The 22,038-nt window shown below is 46.3% G+C and overlaps 1 protein-coding gene across 6 annotated transcripts in view; it reads right to left on the reverse strand.

Moving 5' to 3' along the window:
- arhgap23a (Rho GTPase activating protein 23a) overlaps nt 1-21,646 on the reverse strand; it is a 45,935-nt gene extending 24,289 nt beyond the window's left edge. For all 6 annotated transcript variants that reach the window (XM_084570608.1, XM_084570611.1, XM_084570610.1 and 3 more), the window contains exon 1: nt 21,325-21,646. In XM_084570608.1, coding sequence (XP_084426734.1) covers nt 21,325-21,378 — 54 coding nt within the window. In that variant the 5' untranslated portion in view covers nt 21,379-21,646. The remainder of the gene's footprint in view (nt 1-21,324) is intronic.
- Nucleotides 21,647-22,038: the final 392 nt, after the last annotated feature.

Here is a 22,038-nt window from a genome sequence, read left to right on the forward strand (position 1 = left end):
GATGCCCCAGTAGCTCATCTGGTGGCTGCGTGTTATCCCTTCTCTTTCACCCCATTACTTCCCGCCTCTCTCCGCTAAGAACTATCAAAAAAGGCATAAAAGGCAAAATATGTGTCATGTTCTCCTCTGCTGTCATCTCAAACTGCTCTAACCCTCCTCCAGTTTTCACATCCAGACCCCAGCTCGAGGCCGTCAGAGTTCACTCCCATCCAGCGCATGAGAATGAGATGTGTCTGAAACTGACATGAGTTTGGCTGATTCGCTCAGATTACTGAAAGGTTTTTGAGCTCATGCTGACCACCAGCAAGAGGCCAAACTCCTCCATCTATTTTCCTCATATTCGCTGCTGTACTTTTGAGTGTGAGGCGGCTTTCATGTTATCGAGCCAGAGGTGAACACGTCTAGACTGCAACAGCAACCCCCCCCCCCCCGTCAAGAAAAATGCGCACCCCGAATTTCACTTCCCGTCGCCCTTCTACACACATACACTGATACACAGCACACAAACACAGACACACACACACTTGACCCGGCAGGCCTGTGCGCGGCCACACAACAACAGGAAGTGGCAGCCTGGAGGCAGGAAGTGGGGTAGAATTGCGGGGCGGGATAACCAGCCGCTCCTATAAATATAGCGGCTCAGAGCTATTACTCTTCATCAGTGGAGGCGCTTCAATTCCTTCACTCCTCTTTCTCCTTCCTTCCATTCTCCCTGGTTCACCTCTCCTCCCTTCCACCTCTTCTTCCTCTCTCATCGCAAGTATTTGTGTAATGGAAATCCGGCTTTTACAGCACATTCTCTTTCCCTTGGCTTTTTACTTTCCAATAAGTCCACGCATATAAATTACTCCCTGAAATCTATTTGCTCGAGTTCGTAGATACACGTTAAAGAAAATATTCTCTTCTACAGGACGATTCTTCTTATTTTCTAAAGTTTATTTTCAGAGTTTACTTAAAGAGTATGTTTTTAGTTACATAAATCTGTGTGATACTCAAAGCCTAATCTTTAGTCTGGCAGTCTAAACAATGTAAAGTAACCCCTGCTATTTTCTCCAAAAGGCACGCAGCGAGGCCTATTATGTGGCATGAGAGCTGCATAAAGAAGTGCGTGAGGAAGGCAGAGGAGTGTCTGCAGCGTGAAATTAAAATGATAAAGAAACAAGAAAAGGCCAAGAAAGAAAAAAGAGGAAATGAAAGAGCAAGGAGGGTGAAAGGAGGAAGAGACGGAGCGAATTCCTCAGAGGGAGCGGTTTGGTTTGGACAAGTTGAAACACACACTGGCATAGGAGGGGAGGGAGCACAGAGAGAGTGAATGAGAGGAGAAGGATGAGGAGGATGGAGAGGAGGAGGAGTATCGGGCCCCTGCAAGGGACAGGCTCCAGCACGCCGGTTTCGACCGCATGGCCCCTCCCGGCGCTGGGAATACCAAACCCTGTGATTACCCAAAACACACAGGGTCTGATGGCTCTCTGAGCCAGGACCATTTCCCACTCGGCTGCTCTGGACTGTGTGGGTTGAACATTTCTGCTCGGCCATTCTGAAGAATCTACAGTCAACCTTTTCTCCCTAAAGTCAGATAAACACCTCTCACCCTCTCATGTAACCTGCCACCTTGATTTGACCAGCTGCTCTGCCACTACTCTAAAAAAAAGTAGAACTTGCTGACATGACTTTCCTGGCAGTTGGATGCTCAGTTTAACCAACGCTTGGAAATTTTTTTCTGCGGTTTTCAGTCTAATCTTGACCTCCTATGCAGGCCTCAGACATAGACAAGGGAAACCTCGCTCTTGTTTTACTGAGAAAAGGGGACGTTTCCTGCTCTCCTAGAGGGAATTTAAACTCTTTAACACGTTTTCTGAAATAGTTATCACCTGCTGTGCCAGTTAGGCAGAGCTGAGGGAACTTATTTTCACCTAAAGATCATGTCATTAAAACACATCAAAAAGCTGCACTGGAAACAATTGAACGCTCAGCCTAATGCCACACCGCAGCATCCTGCTTTGAGTGGGTGGTTAGTGGGTAAAGTGGTCTGCTTTGACAACACACAGCAGCAAGATCTTCCCCGTGGATAGTTCCCCTCCTGATTTCAATTAAGGAGCATATAATTAAGAAGCACGAAGGAAAAGAAGGGAAAAGAGTGGCTCGAGGAGAATACAGCACTTCCAATCTATCTATTTTGTTATAATATCTGAATTGGCAGCCAAAATTTAGATCCCCGTCACGTTTATTAGAATATAAAAATGCTAAAAATAAACAGTGTCTGTGATAATCTTGCTTAAAATCCTGTAATAAAGGATTTGCTGTCTGTAAGAGGCTTTTCTAGGACATGACAATATTGTAAAGCTGCAGTTATAATCGTTAGAAACAGCGTACGTGTTGGTTAGCACGCCCATCTCGTCCTCAGTCCATCGAGAGGTAAAGCAGCACAGAGGAATGCAACGGCTGTCGGGGGAGCCGGGCTGCTGCTAAAACCCCAGCAGGACAGAACAATAATGCTCTTTTAAACAGCTGAGAGCTGCAACCTGTTTGAAAAGTGGAGCTTTACGGCCGTTACAAATGCTGACGAGCCTTTAATCCTGACAGCCATAGCTGTCTGTGACCGGAGCCCTGAGCTGAGCTGCCAAGAGGGAAGAGGGGAGTAAAAAGCCAAAAACCATCTGAGAATTCCTGGACTCACCGGCCACACAGAAAGAGCGCTCCGACACCTCTGCAGGTCCAAATGCATCCTATGTCCCAAGAAATAGAAACATGGTGTCTGAATGTCCTGCTCTTAACACACCAACCAAGAGGCACAATGAGCCTTCAACAACCCGACAGAGGATTCAAATCCAACACAAGCTGTACATCCCTCTGTAATTTACATGAGATGTTTCATGAGACACGCATTTCAGCCTCTGTTTCTGTTTCTGTGTGTGTGTGTGTGTCTGCGCAAAACTCTGTGTAAACATGAATATTGTGTGTATGCTCAAAAACCAGTCCAACCCCACTGTCAGTTCAGGTCTGCAGGTGGATGATGCAATGTCAGTTAAACAGGGTTTTCAACTTGAACTGCAAAACACGTTACACATTCCCTTTGTCTAACTGAAACCTGTTCCGCTCCTGGCGATCATGGTCATTTTGGCTATTTTGATTCGATTCTGGTGCCAGAATGCTTTCCAGGAAGGGCTGCAGTTTTAGAATAACTTTTACAGCTCGACTTGGCCAGAGGCACGTGGCATGCCGTTAAGTGGATGACGTGGATGCAAATTTGGCCGGGGACTTTTTATCTATCTTGTCGCTACTTTCTCCAACAAAGGAGGAAAAACAAAGGAAATAATGATTTATGCGCATTTTTAACACATGTCAACTTCTTACTCATCTATATATTATCTGATTCAGACCATTTTGACTTGGTTAAGTTTTTAACTCATCTATACTGACTGGGTGTATTTTTCTGGTCCTGGCGGGAGGTGTAGACAAATGAAACATTAGAAAAAGCTACTTGTAATCCGTCACACACCATAAAATCTCAACGGTGTAACAACAAACAGGCTCATGACCAGGGAAGAGCTAGAGAAACCTCATATTTTGAATTGTATCATCAGTAGCAGATGGTGACAGCCAAGAGGAACTCTAGTTCCTCTTCACTTCCAGAGAAATTAGAGCGAACACGTCTCATCTAAACAACGAACGGTGTGTGCGTTTGTGCCGGCTGTGTATATACACCTTCTTCTCCTCCCCCGCGCACGCATTCCCATTTGCGGCATTTCTTAACCGTGTCAATGAATCAAAGGGGGATGGTAATAACGAGGAAAAAAAAGGGGAAGAAATGTTCCACGCGAATGCCCGCACCAGAATGAGATCATATGTAGAAGCAGCGCCCTGAATTGTGAGGGCGTAAGGGGTGGGTTGGGGGGACGCCAGATCGCTCAGGTCCCACAGCTTGCTGCCTCCACAACACCTTGCTAAAAGTGGCACTTAGCAGCTCCCTTCATCTGTCTTGAGTCACTAATTAGAAACCCCTCCGAGGAAGGAAAGGGTCAGTATGCCACACATTCAGTATCACGCAAACAAAAGCACATGGAAGTTGACCGAAATAAAAAGAGGTCATATGTTATGTTCAGCTAATTATCCAGAGTAGATCTGATTGTTAAATAATGAAACTACATGTGGAAATTTAATAACTGAAATTTAACGTAACTTTCCTTCTGTACTTGGGCTTACTGATGATCACAGTTTGCACACATTCAGCAGGTAACAGCTAGCTGATAAATATCAATCCACTGATGGACAGTGACGTCCGAGTTCCCCAGAAAGTCTAAACTGTGTGTGAAGGAAGAGCCCGAAGGGTTGAAGAATCTGTCAACAGCTGAGCGGTTAAAGGAATCAAACAATGGGTACAGTTAGACACAAACACTGCTGCTGACATGCATGATCGGAGAACTGCACAGGGCAGGTTTCTGGATGACATCATCTCGTGCAACACTCATATAAACAGAAAAATAAAAGCCACAGAGCCCTCTGAATCACGCTGTTAACCTGTGAAATAAACTACTGGAAGATTACACCTTGCACATTTAATAGTTATCTAGTACATCTGAATAATAGCCAGTCATTATCTGTTGGACTGTTCGGAAATACAACTAAAATATTCAATTTGGAATCTAGCCTATCATGTAGCAGTAGCCAGTTTCTGTATCTGACCACTAGATGGATGACCTCCTCTTACCCTGGGCTGGTGAAAGCTCTGACTGCGCCCAGTGGGCATGCAGTGGGGTGTAGGTGGTGACAGTGGGCCAGCAGTTCCACGGAGAACCGCCAGCCAAATGCAGCGAGGTTCAGGGGAGCTGCAGTCCACCCCGACCGGGTTCTGGAAGCTCCAGTCAGGCCCAGCCGGTGCAGGGCAGGGGTGCATAGCAGCGGGCATTGGGGCGCTGAGTTTGCTCAAATCCGCATCGCTCACCGCCAACATGGGCCACTCAGGTACCAACACGAAGTCGTGGACAACGTCCAGACGCCAAAATACAAAATGGTACAATCAAGCCAAGATGAGAGGATGGCTGGGTTTCTTCCCTCGGGCTCCTCCAGACATTCACTCAAGAGTCTAAACTTCTCGTCTCCTGGATCCAGTCCATCGCTGTCACTGCCGAGCTCCGGGAAAGTTTAATCCACATCACAGCCCGTCACTCCTCACCTCCATGAATCGGCTTTCCGAGACACACTACCAGACCAGAGGAAGCAGAAGGCGGGCTCCTGGGCAGCAGATGGAGGAGTGTGTGTGTGTGGTGTGGGGATCAGAGGTAGGTCTGGTTTCACTACAGACACACACAGAGAACAACTGACATCGTCCCTCCCGTCGGTGTCCGGTGATGTTCTGCATACAAAGCCACTCTGTCCACCCCCAAAACACACACTGCTGTCCCAGAGGGCTGGATCCTCTGTCCCTCCCACTGCCCTCTCTCTCCTCTCTCTCTCTCTCTCTCTCTCCTTCCACCCTCCCTCTGTATCTCTATGTCCAAAAAAATCTCTTCATCTCAATCCTGATTTGTCTTTATTATCAGTTACTACATCTCTCACCTTTTCATTTTCTATTTTGGTTTCTCTTTCTTTGTTATTGTTACCCAGCCACTATCCAAACACTGATTCGATATTTCCATACAAACCGGTTCAACTATCACCTGTAAACAACTGTACAGTAAAGTGGAATTCTAATCTAAAAACACTGGACCTCTCAGAGGCCAGACAGGGATGAAGCGGGGGTCCATCTACAGCGGTGAGCAATCCAGATGAAGATATCTCCAGAGGGGCTGCTGCTGATGGACTAAATCCTCTACAGATCCCTCTTGTTGCTGCATGGAGTGGAAGCCTGGCAGCCACACGTGTGCTGCATATGTGTGTGTGTGCGCATGTGTGTGTGTGTGTGAGCGACACAAACACAGTGACAAAGCTGTGATCCCGGCGCTAAACTTCACAAAAGCCGGCCCTGCCTCCACCGCCTCCCCTACACTCAGAGGGGGAGACAAACAACAAAAAAAAAGAAAGGGAGAGGAAAAAGAAAGAGGCCAATTTTCGGCACAAAGAGAAAAGAAAACATGGTTGCTGTACTGTTTCTCTCCCTTTTTATTTCGTTTAAGAGGGGAAAATATAGGGGAGGGAGGATGACAGCGAGAGAACATGGAAAAAAGCTGGAGGAGAGTCTGCGGTTGTCGTAAATGTGCCGAAAATAAAACGGTTGCTACTGGATGTCAACATGACCTCTTTATCAAACCCTGCTCCCTCTTTCTCCCTCTCACACACACACACACACACACACACACACACACACACACACACACAGCCTTACAGCGCACCTAAACGCCTCGCCACTAAATCAGTCAGAGAGGTGACCGGTCGCCCACACGGCAGAGTTCTCACCAAACAGCCAGGCGTCCAGGATACGTGCGAGAGCGGCAGACAGGTGACCATGTTGCTGCAGACGACTTTCCCCTCTGACGCTCATCACCGTCAACGCATCGCACATCCGTTACCAATGAGGTTAGACAGGTTTCACCTGCCACACAGCGGGGCAAGTACCGACTCGACGGGAGCACGGCCGTCATCCACAGAGACTGTACCCTCTGGATACGCTGCACCTTGCCTACAAGACCACACACTGCAGGCTCCAAAACTTCGTACACAATGATGAGGTGATTGAATAAAAGCGAGGTAATCCGAGCACTCCTCAATATCAGGATCCAGGCATTCATGTGACAAAGAGGGATTATTGACTTTACAAATTACTTTTTAGCTGTGCTTTCATGTTAGCCATTCATAGACATTTTAATGAGGAATGCTGAATGTTAAAATGACTCATTTAGAAAATATTCAGGGCACCAAACTCCAAAATCCTTCATCCTACACTTCCCATAATGCAACTCTATAGTCCAGTCCTAGAACAATCATGTTCCTTATGTTCTCAAGTTGCAGCACAAGCTTATTACAATAAAACGAATGGAATGCTGCTTTTAAAGACACAATCAACTCTGTTCATAGGTTAGAAGTTCACTTCCTGTTTGGATGACATGTGCTTAAACGTTCATCCGTTACTCTTCATACCAGAACAAGTCGATCTGCAGCGAGGTGGACTGAACTGAATAATCGTGTTTTATTGCTTACAAATTAAACTCTAACTCAAAATGAGTTATTTTCTCTTCCAAGACATGTCTAATCTCACTTTAAAGGATCCCGTCTGCTAAAACAACAGACGAGGTTTAGATGGATCTACTTCATCCCTGGTTTAAACAGTTTGAGTCAGCACACACTTTCACTAATACACACACACACACACCCACACACACACACACGGCGTTTACATGTGAACACAAAGGCTGCTTCTCCCGTGCACGCACATTCACACAAACACATGCCACATGTCCCACTGAGTCACAGCTGAGTATAAATACACTAGGCTGTGTAATTATGGTTCCTCCATAAAGTCAGAAGGCTGCGGCTGTGAGGTGGTGGTGGTGGCGGTGGGGGGGTTCTCTTCTCTCTGCGGTTCAGACCGGAGTTCTGGGCTCGACGGAACCGCCCTACTGGATCACTGGAAGGTATGGGGGTGTGTGTGTGGGGGGGGTCTGAGTCGTCTCCAAGAGGCGGCAGAGATGTGAGAGAAAAGACCACGCATCGGCGAGGGAATCACTGAACAAGAAGCGGGATCAGGGGTGTATCTCTGGTGGAAAGCCAGACGAGGGTTTAAGATCTGAAAGCACACTCCGCTGCACAGTGGCAGCGCCGAGGAGGGGATTTCATATCACATTTTTCACAACAACAGTTAGTTTTAGCGGGTAGAGCGCAGAGCCTAATTTGGAAACAAAAGCCCTCTGTCTGTGCGGCTCCCTCTCTTTCTCCCTCTCTTTCATGAACCATGGAGGCATTTACAAAAAGAGGAGGATGAGCACGAAGAGCGAGAAAAAAAACAAGCGGTTTTTGAACAAAAACGCATTGAGTTACAGTTTACACTATGGACGCACAGTCACACGTGAAGAGCTGTCACAATAGCACACCTCCCACTGCTGACCCTCACCGTTTGTGTGAAACATGCCCGAGCAGGCACACAGCTGCACATCCATCATCTGCACCACGGGTCTTATGTATCACCTGAGCATGCCTTCCTTATCTGACTTGTAACAATCTGGGTAAACAAACTGCACCCTGGAGCCGACCAGACGTTATAGTAGGAGTTTTATTTATCATAACCTGCCAGCGCAGATCTGCTGGAGTGAGGAAATCAAAGGCCGGCGTGCGCTGCTAATCTCTGCTGCCCTCGCTGCTCCCTGATAACAGACACATCAGTGAACACGGGGGAGGAGGGAGGTAAAGCAGGGTTGTTGGTCTAACGGACAGATTAGTTTTGCGATATGTTTTAATCCGCTTCATACTCATAACAAGACCACGGGCCAAAAGATTAACCAAGCACAGAGGCCTTCCAGTCTTTCTCCTCTGTGCTGCGTCTGAACGCCGAGCTGCGAGGAGGAAAAAAGAAGCTGAGGCTTGACAGGAAGTACACAGGAAAGAGAAGAGTGAAGAGGTTCAGACTGCTGAGTGAGATCTCGGTTGGCGTGTCACAAACAAACCAAGCTGCAGACACAACGATGGGGTGTTCTCTCTAAACACAGGCTACAATAATTCGGAAAAAGGACAAGGAGGGTCACTGTAGGCCGGACTGGGACTGATGCTCACAATGAAACCATCAAAAAGAGACACAACAAAGCCAGGACTGAGATATAAAGGACTATTCTAGCGCTAGAGTCCGAAGACTGGAAACTCTTTAAGAAAGTGTGAATCCTGTCCCCTGCTGGTGAGAGAAACTGACACAGTCCTGACTCAACATGTGGCATGGGAGGTGTTGAAGGAGCACCCACATGAATGATGCGTGTCATTCGAATTAAAAAGTGAATCATATTATAAGACAAAAATATGCATGATGCACAGCAGCGGTTCAGCCTCCCAAAGCGTTCACAAGATAAATCTGAGGAGTCAGATATGACATGAGTAACGGGTCATGAGAAAATCTGAACCATACTATACTCAATTATGGGTTGTTTTTCACATTTCCTCCCAGGAATACAGGAGAGTTTTAGGTTTTTATGCCTTTAAAATGTGTTCAAATGAATAGTAACAGTTCACACGGAGCCTGTGACAGCCTGTGTAAGGCAAAAGAAAACAGAAAAGATTTTGCTGAATTTAAAGTTAATAAAATGTGTCAAACCATTCACTGCATCAGTGTTACATTAACTCATGTAACTGCAGTTTTAAGTTCAGTTAAATTTGGTTTAATATCAGGAAATATCTGAATAACTAGTCATTACTGGGATCAACTCCCTACATCGATGGAGTCGATTTCTCCGTGCAGACATCATGAGTCATCTGTTGGAGTGGATTCTACAAAAGCAGACGCTTGAGTGAAAAAAGGACGTGGCTGTTTTAAGCGGGTTAATTTTAACTCTAATCTCTGGTAAATCCCCACGCCACTGAACATATAGGAACTGTGTGACAGCAGTCAGGGTGCAGTTACCAGCCAGCCAGCACTAGAGGGCAGCCACAAAACAGAGTCGAGCAGCAGATGGGTGGGGAAAAGCCCAGAGGCCACTGGGACACAGGGGACAGAGCCAAGGGTGGGGAGCTCCATATAACTGCACGGCTTTACTACAATAGGTGGCAGAAAGGTGTGAGTGTGCAACATGAGCGAGTCCAAGAGGTCGACCTAAATGTGTGTAAGTCAGTTACTAATGGATAAGATCAGAGTCGGGGTGGGAGACAGAGGTGGGAGATCAGAGAGGTCACACCTGTCGCGGGCTTTGAGGAGCGCGGAGACGATAGCAGGTGGAGTCGGAGGCGAGGGTCAGATATCCCAGCAGCCCACAGCTGAGCGGAGCTGGGTGGGCCAGTGCCCCCTCCCTGACTGGCCAGAGGACTGATACAACAACAACAACAACACAAGGCTCACTTCTGCAGATGAGGACATTAAAGCCACCCACCTCCGTTGTTCCTCCGTAGGAAGCTAATGCATTATGCATGCATTCTTTACATGGGCGCTACTAATGTGTGTGCATTACAGAGCAGTCACATGAGGGCAGAGCATGTGAGCTATGGCAGCGTGGAAACACTTAGCCGGACAACATATCTTGGATATGTGAAGGGGTTGACGAAACAAGCGTTACGTCAACCCCTTCACATATCCGAGATGCCATATGATCATGTCCAGCAATGACATAGCTGACAAGAGCTGCTTAGTATTAGGCAAACTGATTATTTTCAGTTCTGAAAGTAAAATCTAAATATATTAGACAGAGAAAACAGCAAGAACATGTTTTTAGTAGTTTGCATATTTCTTTTTGGATAACCAACAAATCAAAGCTGTAAAAATGTGCTATAGACAAATCTTGACCATCTACAAACTCCACCAGCTGATGGTCACATAAGATTAGAATTCCTCAAAATCCAAAGAGTAACAGGAGAATCTGACGATAAAGAAAGCGTGGCTCCGTCGGCCAAGACACACAACGGTCCACGTGAGATTCATAAAACAAAAAAATGTTACTGGCTTACTCAGATGTGTCCGTCGTGCTACCACGAGGGACGCATGAGTCAGCCCGCCGAGCGTCTATGTACGCAGAGATGTCTGATAAACAGCGGGAAGCAGAACACGATGGAGCGGGGGTGTTGGCAGATGTTGGAAAGCCAACACCGTGGGGGGAAAACTTGCTGCGAGTCACAAAACGAGGGCAGAGAGTAAGAGAAGAGCGCAGATGGAGAGAAGAAAGAAGAAGGGGATTTACACATTTAAGCCAAGACGGTGATGACACATGAACATATTTACTCACTCCAACTACCTCCCATCTTTTTTAGTCAATTTATAGCAACACAATGATGATGAGCAATTTTAATGGTTTAAAAAGATTCAGGAACATATTGTGTATGAATTATTAAATGCTCTAAGAGATGTGTCTCTATGGATGTGTGTGCTGGGGGATGAGTGGTTTAACCCTGTTTCACATTTCATACTCATTAAAGACTTTTGTGCCATATAATATGAGCTCATACGTGTAGGAATAAAAGTACGTTGCTGTGTGTGTGTGTGTGTGCGCGCATGAGACAGAGAGACACTGACAGAGCTAAACACATTACGTTTTCCAGCAGACTAAGTGGAGAGATGGTGCTCCGCTTTAACCCAATAAGCAGGGAGTGGCTCCTTTATGCTCAGGTCACATCTGCCTTGAAACAATCACAGCGAAGGGGAAGCTGCATCTCTTAGTGAACTTTTCACCTGCGTTGTTGTTAGTTTTATGTGTCACATACATTTATCTGATTCTGGGACCACCCCGACGCGGTGCACACATAGCAGAGAAATACAATTGTGCAGCTCAACAGAATAGTAGCATGTTTTTCCTAAAAATAACACAAGACGTTATCGGTATTTGAAGGAACGGTGAAAGAGGTTTACAAAGAAGTCTATAATTATATAATGTAAGTAAGCACTTTATGCATATCTCCTACAAACCCTCATCAGGCTAAATGCAGGTTAAAGGCTGACTGGATTTTAGTCTGATGAATGAGACTCTAGGGAGGCTGCAGGGCAGAACGCTAAGCGAAATGCTAACATCACCATGCTAACCTCCTCTATCATATATAAAGTCCATCATCTAAACTGTGCACGGTGCTTACTGGCATTAAACGCAACGTTCAGTTAAGAGACATGAACATTGTCATATCTGCAGACGGCAAATTTTGACCTGATGGTGGTGAAATATAAAAGGAGATACTAAAGGGGCATTAAAGGAGAAGCCAGAAGGTTCCCAGAGACATCAGTGTGTATATAAAAACATCCAGGCTGCCCAGCTTCATCTTGACTCTTGTCCCTCACCTAATCGCCAGTCACCTTTATGACTGACAGTTGCCATGGGAACCAAAAGCCTGCCCGTGTCGGAGCATGAGAAAAGAAGCCCTGCAGGGAGAGTTTGACGGCAGAGACATTAACGCTCATTACAGGTTCGAAGCTGGCTTTCACAGGTGATTTTCTCACGTGTGAAGGTTCATGACTCAGCGCTGTAGCCTTTCAGATCATCTCATAGGTGGGCGATTGAACGAGGAGATCCGTGTGGAAAGAAAAACATTTATGCGTGTTTTCTTTTCACGCTTGGGCGTCACGCCAGAGGTTACGGCCTCAACTGGTCCACAAGAACGCGTGGATCAAAACAAATCCGTCGCAGCTAAAGGTGTGATCCCTCCCAGTCACGCAGCCTGACCTCGCTCTTCGCTGGAAAACATCGGCTTACCCAGTGCTGCATCCCGCTGTTTGTGACCGTTTTGAGGCAGTGTTGGTTAACTCTGGTAAACTCTCAGATGTACTCTAGATACATGTGGATACCGTGAGGCCTTAACAACATCAGGGCCAATGACGACATCTGGCAAAGCTGCTGCTCTCCTTACACTGTACTCCCTCCTCCTCTTCCTCATCTGCACTGACCACAACCGCTGGGAGCAATCAGAGCGTCACGTCTGAGCTCCGCTGCAATAAGAGCCCCCTCCCCTCCCTTCTTTTCTCCCTTTTTTCTCTCTTCTCTTTCTGGTTGTTTTCAGAAGCAGGCAGAAAACCACAGGGCTCCAGCAGGCCTTGCGACTATCTCCACCCCCATCGCCTGCGTTTGTGCCCCCTCAACTTGGCTGCTTCCCTCCCCCCTCCACAGGCCCAGATGATTATATTTAGCTCAACTGTGCTTCTGTGTAATTAACAGATGAAAATTATAACTTTGGGACTCAAAGATGACGCTGCTGTTCTCCTTGGCTGAGGCTGGACCCAAGTCGGATCTAGGCACAAAACCGAGCAGCGGTCCAACATCTGGGGCGTGGTGGAGGCAATGCTAAGCCAGGCTGGGAATCTAACCCAGCTAGGCAGTTAAAAAGGAAAGAGAAAGCCGGACTGCAGAAGGCAGCCCAAGTGTTTATTAGAGCACACGAGATGCTTGCCTGCCTCCAACGGTCCTGGAGTTTCCATTTGAGGTCATCTGGTTTTTACATTCCTGCCATGCACCACCGCTCACACTGCGCTGAGGAAGTCCTCCATCGCTCTGTTCACACAGGATTGTTCAGTCCAGCAGTTCTCAAAGTGGAGTCTGGGGTGCAGGATAACCATTTAGGGATCTTTTGGAGCAGTGACGAACAGTTTAATTTAATTAAAAATACTGCGTGTCTGGGTCTCATGGATGGAATATGATCACCTGGGAATCCGTGGACCATGTCTGGGTATTTGGGGAAAATATCCGAGAACTGCTTTTGCAGATGCTTAAGGGTATGGATGCAGCTCTTAACCCTAGTTCCCATCTTCAATAAGATGATTTAATAAATCTTTAAGATGATCCAAAATTGAACTTTTCTAACCACTGCCTGCAGGATCACACTAAACTATTTCATGGCTGAACACACAGTTCCACTGGGCAAAACACAACATAATCAGTTACTGCATGAATTTTTAGGGCTCTTTCTTGCAAAATCTAAATTTTCTCCAATCTAAGGCAAAGCCAGCTGCATGTGATCCAAAGGCCAGGGCTGATTTTCTTTTCTGCATAACACGAGCTTCTTTTCTTACATGGCATATGTCTGTGAAGGTTCCCAGTCCTCCAAGTCATGGTACATCTAAAAAAAAGTTTAAACAAGGGCAATGAGACTTGTTGAGTATCCCAAAGATGTTTTGCCACTCATCCAAGCCGCTTCTTTAGTTCCAAACGGCGTGGAGTGGGGGAAAACAGGACCAAAACTAATTCCTCCAATTACAAGCAGGAATTTGATTGTTACAGACCCTAGTCATGTGAGTTTCAGGTGGGCACCACCCACTGATGTTGCCAACAAAATCCCAACTTGGCTGAGTGGTGAAACGCCTTTGAGAAACCCAACAAATCTAGTTCTCCTTGTTTCAGTTATGTTTATTTTCTTATACTTTGTGGACCGGTAAACCTGTCAATCCAGATATTAAATCTAAAAACAGTCTTCCTCCTCCTCCCTTCGTCATTCCCCAGCAGGACAAAGATGCTACACAGATACCGCCTGGCATGTTTTGAATACAAGAGGATCGGCCCACGCTTTCGCTTTATCTCCTCCTTCCTGTTGACGCACTGCACACTATAAAACTCGGGTGAAATGAAGGACATCTCTGGAAGACATGGATGCTGGTAGTCGCTGTTTCGTAGCTGATCCCAGAGGCCCTGCCCTTTGTGTTCTTAATGTATGAGGCGATCCATACGCCAAGCTCAAGATGCTGCTGCCCCTACGTGTTTAGCCTCTGTCACTTTGTGTTAGCGGCCTTTTAAAGCAAGCATGGCAACAACTCAAAGGCTGTTCACCCCACAGTAATAAACTGTCCTCCGTGGCTCCATGACTTGTTTCACCCCAGAACAGAAGCTCAGACGTGCGGCCTCAAGGGGACAAGGGTCCCACTTATTTTGCCTACGCCATGGGATGTCACGAGAGTCCCACAGTACACATATGGTTTCACTCTGTTATTCAGATGAAAGACACGCTGGCACTGCTTAGAGCAAAGAGCACAGCTAACAGAAACATACTGTACTGTTAGTTTTCATTCTGTAAACCGAGTGAGAGGAGAGGGAGGAAGTGGATATACAAGGATCATACCGCAACAAACCTTTTTACGGCACAAACGAATACCTGCCACTTTAAGGATGACATTCCGCCCAGAGAAGAAGAAGGAGCCTTTGAGTGCACATTCAGACAAAACTTGAAAAATGCAAGCAACTGGTGTCCTGGAGAGAGATGACCAAAAATGGAAACAGGGAAGGGATCAAAGCCATAGCTCAAAGTCACTCGGAAGCGAGATGGGAACGAGAAAGCTGGGAATCTGGAAGAAGCTAGGGATGTAATAAAAAGGCTACTTCATCAACAAGAGCAGCGGAAAGAGGAAGAAGCTGTAAGAGATACGGGTGAGGACACGGTTGGGTGTGCTGATGTACTGATGTGCGGCATTTGCATTGTGCAGAGTGTTCCGGTTATCATAATATTTGGGATAAGCAGTTTTGAATCGAAACAAGCCGTAGCGATCAGCCATCCGTTTGGAGTAAATGAGCTTTACTGCTTTGTTTGGTGAAACGGATGATGCTGCAAGATGCATAAGAACCTGAATCAGACCATGGCATTTCTCTGGATACAGACCCTGGGGTGATTCAATAGCTCACCTGGTAGATCACGTGCCTGAGCAACAGTCCTCTGCAGCTACAGTCATCACTTCAGTGGCACTGAGCCAATTATCTACTGCACAGACATGAACCCCAGTGACACAAAACTATTCCTTTATCTGTTCAGTAACAGAGTGATATCATTTCTGACCATCAGTGCAGACAAAATAAAAAACAACAACTCTTAACCAACATGTAAACACAGACGGTGTCGCGCTGGACCAGCAGGCATCAGGAAAACCACAGCGCTTTATCTCTTCCCAGCGTCCTCTGCTCCTCATTAGCCTGTTCCTCTGTTCACAAATAGTACGGCGAAACACGGGGCCCGGCGGCTGTTGTTGAATTCGTGGCCCTCGTTGTTTTGGGAAGTGGTGAGATAGGTCAGTGAGTCAGCTCAATAACCCCAAACGAAACTAAAGTGTGTGTGTGTGATCCGCAATTCCCAGGTCATCAACTCTCAGCCGGAGCTTTGATGGACTGTAGCTGGCCGGCTGCCATTTACAACATAAACAAACCCAGAGCAGCCTTTCTGATCACAGATTTATGTACAGTGAGCAAACATCATCCCTCTCTCTGCACATATTTAACAGCTGGTTTAAGTAGTGAAGACATAATAAAACTAAAATAAACTGAATCTCGGATGAATTAGTTTGTGCAGCTTATCTTCTCTTATTATCTGATGGACTCCAAATGGACTCACCCATTTCTCATAACAGGTCACTACACAGATTTTACACATGAGGGTCCATTTACTCGCAATCTGGGAACTTGTCAGTTACGTGTAACAACTGATGAGGTTAAACGCCAATGCAAGAGAGACAACCGGACAGTTTACAGTTTAAAATGGTTTCGCTTGTTAGCTTCACACAAGTGCAACACGGCAGCTTGCTTGCCACCAGATTTTGCATATTCAAATGTGAACATAGGTTTATAGAGATGGGTTTAACAGCCAGATAATCGTCTCTGTGGATCTGGAGGACCGAAACAATATCACTGGGACTTTCTTGGTTTAAGCTTTGTTGAAAACACAAATGTTTCCCAGACACTGAGCGGCGTTATGACTCAAATGAGAGAATAAATGTTGGGATGCTCTCCCTCAACAACAGTAAGTCTTTGGAGCACAGTGTTATCTTCGGGTCTTTGGTTGCGTTCACTCATTGAGGAAAATTTTGAAAATGTCTACCTGAGCAAGACCTGCTTTATAGAACTCATAGCTGAAATTGTTAAAGTCAGTTTTCTATCAAAACTGCCAGTCTTTCTAATGGGAGTATTTGCATTTTATCCTTTGCAGAATAAGAAAGAGTAACTTATCTTTCTAGTATTGTATGAGTGAAATCTTCTTCGTGGAACCCTTCTACCCCCAAGACTCATCAGGATTCTCTATTTTTTTTATCTTCTACTCCTCCTCCATGACATTCCAGTGCAGTCCCCGCTGTTCATATGAAAAACTGCTTAGCTGAAGCAAGCAAGACAACGGGCACCATTTAGCTTTGTGCAAACACACACACTCCATTCTTGTTGCCCTCGCTCTTTTGCAAAACGCGCTGAGAATGTGATGTGAAAATGCTCGATATCGGGACGTGACAGAGACAAAACAAGGCGCGAGATCGGATCATCTGAATGGAAATCAGTCAAACGCAGCCTCTGTTTAACCTCTGTGGCCCCTGCTACACACGGTGACAGGAGCTCCCTCCTGCCTCCTTAGCCTCTATACTGGGGGCCAAGTGTGTGACGAGGGGGGCCCCTAACCTCTGAACCTTGACCCCGATTCAAACCCCGCCTGGCTGCCTCCAGGCCGATCCCGCAGACCGATCTAGACAGAGTCAAGTGAGCATTTCCAAACAAGCCCCAACTTGCTCTCCATTCCTGCCATGTGCCAAGCATCACGTCAACATTAGGCCCCTCGTGTATGCGCGCAACTGTACGGCGGCCTCATATTTTCCTCCGCAGAAACAACACACACAGACACAAACATCTCGGCAGGCGCAAACACAAAGAGGCACTGACGCATGCCAGACCATCAACAGGCTGAATCTAATTAGCTCTCATCTGTTTCTGAGAGGGGCTTTGTTTCACACCGAACCTCCCAGCGCCTGCCAGTCAGACGCCACAGCCCAAAATTGCCCAGCTGGGAGAGGATGAGCGTTTCCTGCAAGGGGAGAACATGGCTGGGTATGAGATTTGTCACTTTCCTGGTCAAGTATTCCTCACATTAACATGGTGTAAAACTACTTGCTGACAAGTAAATATTCAGAAATTCTCTTGATTCCATTGTTAGTGACGGCAATAACGACGACTCCTTAAGGAACTCCTTAACTTAGTGGTTAATAACTCATCTGGATATTAACCACTAAGTTAATGTCCTTTTTTCAGATTAAATTATTTGGAAAATGCTCCTCCATTTATAATTTCTAGTTTATAACAAACATATGGCTTTGATGAGAAGTAGAGACAAGTGGAGGTGCAGATGCATGAGGAATAAGACGATTTATTTTAACTATCTTAAAGCTACTTCAGAGAATAAAACTACATTTTAAGGCTTTCAGTGCAGATTTTTATTCAAAACTAGCGATTATTATGTGAACTCCCCACTGAAAATAGTCAACAGAATGCTAATAATTAGTTCACTGTATGCATATATAATAAGTAACATGTAAAAACATAACTAACTCAATACTTATAGTTGCTTGCAGCTCTTCCAGAGAGAAACACTGACTGACTGACTGTCAGTCTGACTAAAAGGAGATCAATAAAGAGCCATTAGCAACAGAAACACGCCTGCTTTCCAGAGCGGCACCACACCAGCCTCTCCCCTCTTCCCACAGTAAACAAGGTCAGTGAGGACTGATGTCCTTCGGCCACCTATAACACCGGCTGCCTGATGTTTGCACAGCATCAAGGACTTCCTCGTGCAAACATGAGAGGAGAAGGCCAAATTAAAACCCTCCACCGAGCCGCTTTTCACTCTCAAAACAGAGAGCATCTGTGAGTGTGTGTGTGTGTGTGGTTGACCGCGTTTCATGCACCTGCATCCAGATTATGAGTTGCATGTGCAGCTCTGACCCCTTAAGTGCGATGTAAACATGCTGGAGTGACTACATTTGTGAACACCTGTGCTCGTGTGTGTGTGTGTGTGATTAGAGTGCGTCAACACACACACACACTCTCCAGGTTAATGATTGCGGATGTGAGGTGAGAGCGGCGGTGCAGCTGTTGTCTCCGGAGTGGAGGAATGCAGCAGGGGTGACGGTGTCGAGGCGGGAGGGCAGAGGTGTGAAGGCGTGAGAGACGTTTGAATGGCGTTAATGGACTGATGCGGGACACACTTTAGTGTCAAGCGGCGTGCGGCTCCGCCCACTGCTCTGGCACTGTAAAAGAGTTGGAATGCCCGTAATACTTGGGCGCTATTTAATATTTCAGACCTGCGGACCACCAGCTGTGCAATGCGCAACAGAGGATGAGAAATTTTTGAATAAAACAACAAAGTTTTTTCCTTAGTCTAAGTAAATTGCAGTTAAATAAGTATACACTGTAAGATGTAATATGAATACGTGAATACATGAATATATGAATTGTGTCTTTTTACAGATTGGTACACTACAGTGACTCCTAAAGTTTGTGGTTTTTGAAAACAAACTCAAAAAAAACCTGTCAGTGACCTCTCAACTCAGGCTGGGAACACTTAAATTAAAGGCTGGCTTTTCTTTCTGATTTTGTTTTTCATTGCAAACCCTTAAAGGCAGAATTCAGTAATTCATTCAAGAAAAAAGAAGAAAAATGTTTGTCTTGGAAATCACCTTACAACCACTCTTCTTTTTGTGCCCCCCTCAGAATCAAACCCGCGGGTTAGAAACCACTAAAATCATACGAATGCTCAGCGTTGTGAAATCTGCTACGTGCCTACTACGTTTTCAAGTCATCTGCTAGTGATCACCGTAACGCTTTTCTCTGCACCACCTTGCAGCTGTTTTCAGTTAGGCTCGCCTCGACCAGGAACTGATGCCGGACCTGCTGACTGGTCTGTGGTTTGAGGTCTGCAGCCTTTCTGAAGTGGTTGTCCTGTGATCAGCTGGATCAGCAGGAAGCATTAAGGGCAGTCTGTGGATCAGCCAACGCGTCTGTCTGAGTTTTGACCGCTGCAAATGTTATTGACGGCTGGGCTGGACGAGGGAAAGGAGAAGGTTTGGGATCAGCGGATGATCAAGTGCTCTGTCATGATTAACATGCAAGTCATATGTGGACACAAAGAGGAGATGAAACTGAAGAAAAGGGTGATGGTGTATTAGCCTACAGGGGAAAAAAAATATACACGTGCCGCAGGGACACAAGACGGGCTTTAACATCGACCAGCTCTCATGTTTCCCGTCATCAATATACCCCGGCATCTCGCGGCGAAATGCAGCTCTAGCTATGAGGAGCGCTGCCCTCTGCCCCGCCCTGCTGTCCGCTTCCCCATTATTGATCTCAACCACAAACCCTGCACTGCTACATTAGAGCGGAGCAGCTAACAACATTTGCCCCGTCCCTCTGGACATCATCATAACTGCTCTCATCAAGCAGACACTTTCATCCCTTCCCCTTCTCATTGGGAAGCACACAAAGCCTCATTCACTTTGCGCCTCATTTCGACAAAATAATCAGATTCCGGTGTGATCTCACTTTGTTTTTTATCACTATACCTAAACACATTAGCGCCCGGTCGCACGCTTGCCACAGCTCATTTCTCTCTGTGCTGATGCATTTCTTTGCTGTCAAATAAAACAGACATCACTGCGGTGAGTTCCTATCTCCGTCCGGAGACAAGAAAGACGGCATGCAGAGAAAGGCCCGGCTAAATTAGAGCTGGGTGTTGGCTGGGGCATGAAGGGTCAGGGGTCAGGTATGGAACAGGTCAGGGACTGAGATGAGACAAGCCGAGGTCAAAACGGAAGGCTGTGGAAGAAGAGACATGCGCAGACAGTTAAGACACTGGAAGATATCAGGCACTTTGAACGCAGCTTTATGAGTTCCTGTTAGTTGAAGTGACAGGACACACATGGCAGCTGTTTACTACAAAGTCTAATGAAAAAAAAAAAAAACGGGCTGAAAACGGAACAGATAAAAGTGAATTTGCTGCGTTTGATGGAGAATTTGTAGCTCTATTACTGGCGACCGCAGAGGAGGAAACATTAACAACAAGATTTAAGATTGCAGCGAGACTGAGCTTGCAGAGATCAGAGGAGGATACTGACACAGCAGAGACGCTGGCCAACACAGACGATTCATATAGTGAAGAACAACAGGAAATATCCCTGACCCAGGCCACGTTACAGAGGTTGAATGTAAGCAGACGCACAAACCTCAAGTTCCAGTCGACCATACCAAACCATATGCCTCCTTCAGGGAGCAGACCACCGCCCAGTCTGACACAGCTTACCTCATGACTTCACTATGGCACTTCAACATACACATTCCCTGAGTCTGACCAGGAGGGATGTATATTTGATAAGGGTTTCTTTTCCAGCAAAGCAAATCTCCCAATTCAGAGGAAAGATTCAGGTTTGAATAATATCGAATAATAACTTTATAGCCTCAAACTGCTGCTGTCTGATGGAAAAGCGAAAAGTGTCTGGAGTCTTGTGATGTTCATTCACTTAAGATCATACCTTCCTCATCTTCTCATTTTCTGTTACATCATCTGCTTTAATGGCCAGCGGGGATTTATTTGCAACAGCACCGGGTTTAATTGAAGCCCAGTGGATCTCAATAAAGAGCCATGAGAATTAAACTCAACGCCAGGACAAACGGCATCTCTGTTCGGGACGTCCCGTGTAGACTGCAGCAAGCCGGGCGTAAAGCTCTGGATCGGGTTCGTGCGCCAGCGGCTACATTCGTTCGGTTAGTGGCCACGGCAGTGAACAATAAAATAAAAAAAAAAAGGGTGCTGCCGAAATACACTAATCAAACACTGTACAGTATGTCGGTGAGTGTGTGTACACAGCGGCTATGTAAACTAGAGTTAATCCTCTTAGGAAATCACGCTCTCTGACCAGCCCCACGGCGCCGCTCCACACTCCAAACAACAATACGACCAGGTAGCAACACAAGCACAAAGTTAACGGTGTCAGCTTCGTGTACTTACGTGGTTCTCAGAGTAGGGTGGTATTCCAACAAGGCAAAAAGCAACTCCATTCATTGGACAGCAGAAACTGTTTGGCTGCAACAAGGAGACGCGGATTTGTTGCCTGCACAGGCGGCAACAGAGCTCCGGGAGTAACAATGCTCCGACCAACTTATATGTTCAGCACTTATCCCGCTTCCTTCCTTCCTTCCGTCCTAAGAAAGCCGACTCTGTTCCCGTTGTTTCGGGCAGTCCAGTGCGCTGCCCCCCGCCTCCTCCTCTTCTTCTTCTTCTTCTTCTTCTTCGCCTTCTTCTTCCGCCAGACCGCATCAGTTGAACATAACTGAAATCCCTGTGTCCTCGGCCTGCCTGGAGACCGACTGCAGCAGCGTCAAAACACGGCGGCGACGCAGGAAGTCGGGAGGCCCGGCCTTCAAAGTAAAGTCCGAGAAAGGAATGCGACTGATACTCCGACAAATAAGTTACGAGAATGGGCGTTCAAAACATTTCTGGTAATTGGAGATAAACATAAGTGGTGAATCCATTTCTCGGAGGTTTTGATTTCGTGTATTTTTACACTTCGAAAAACGGGATCAGAACTTTCACACGGACCTATACATTTCACCGATGGAGACAAGCTAAACAATTAGGATTTTGATCATTTGTGAGCGTTTTACTCTTATGTGGCGTTTTCGCCATGCTTTTATTTCTCTGTTTAACCGGAAGTGATATATT

Source organism: Chelon labrosus (assembly GCF_963514085.1).
Source record: "Chelon labrosus genome assembly, chromosome: 21".
Lineage (NCBI taxonomy): Eukaryota > Metazoa > Chordata > Actinopteri > Mugiliformes > Mugilidae > Chelon > Chelon labrosus.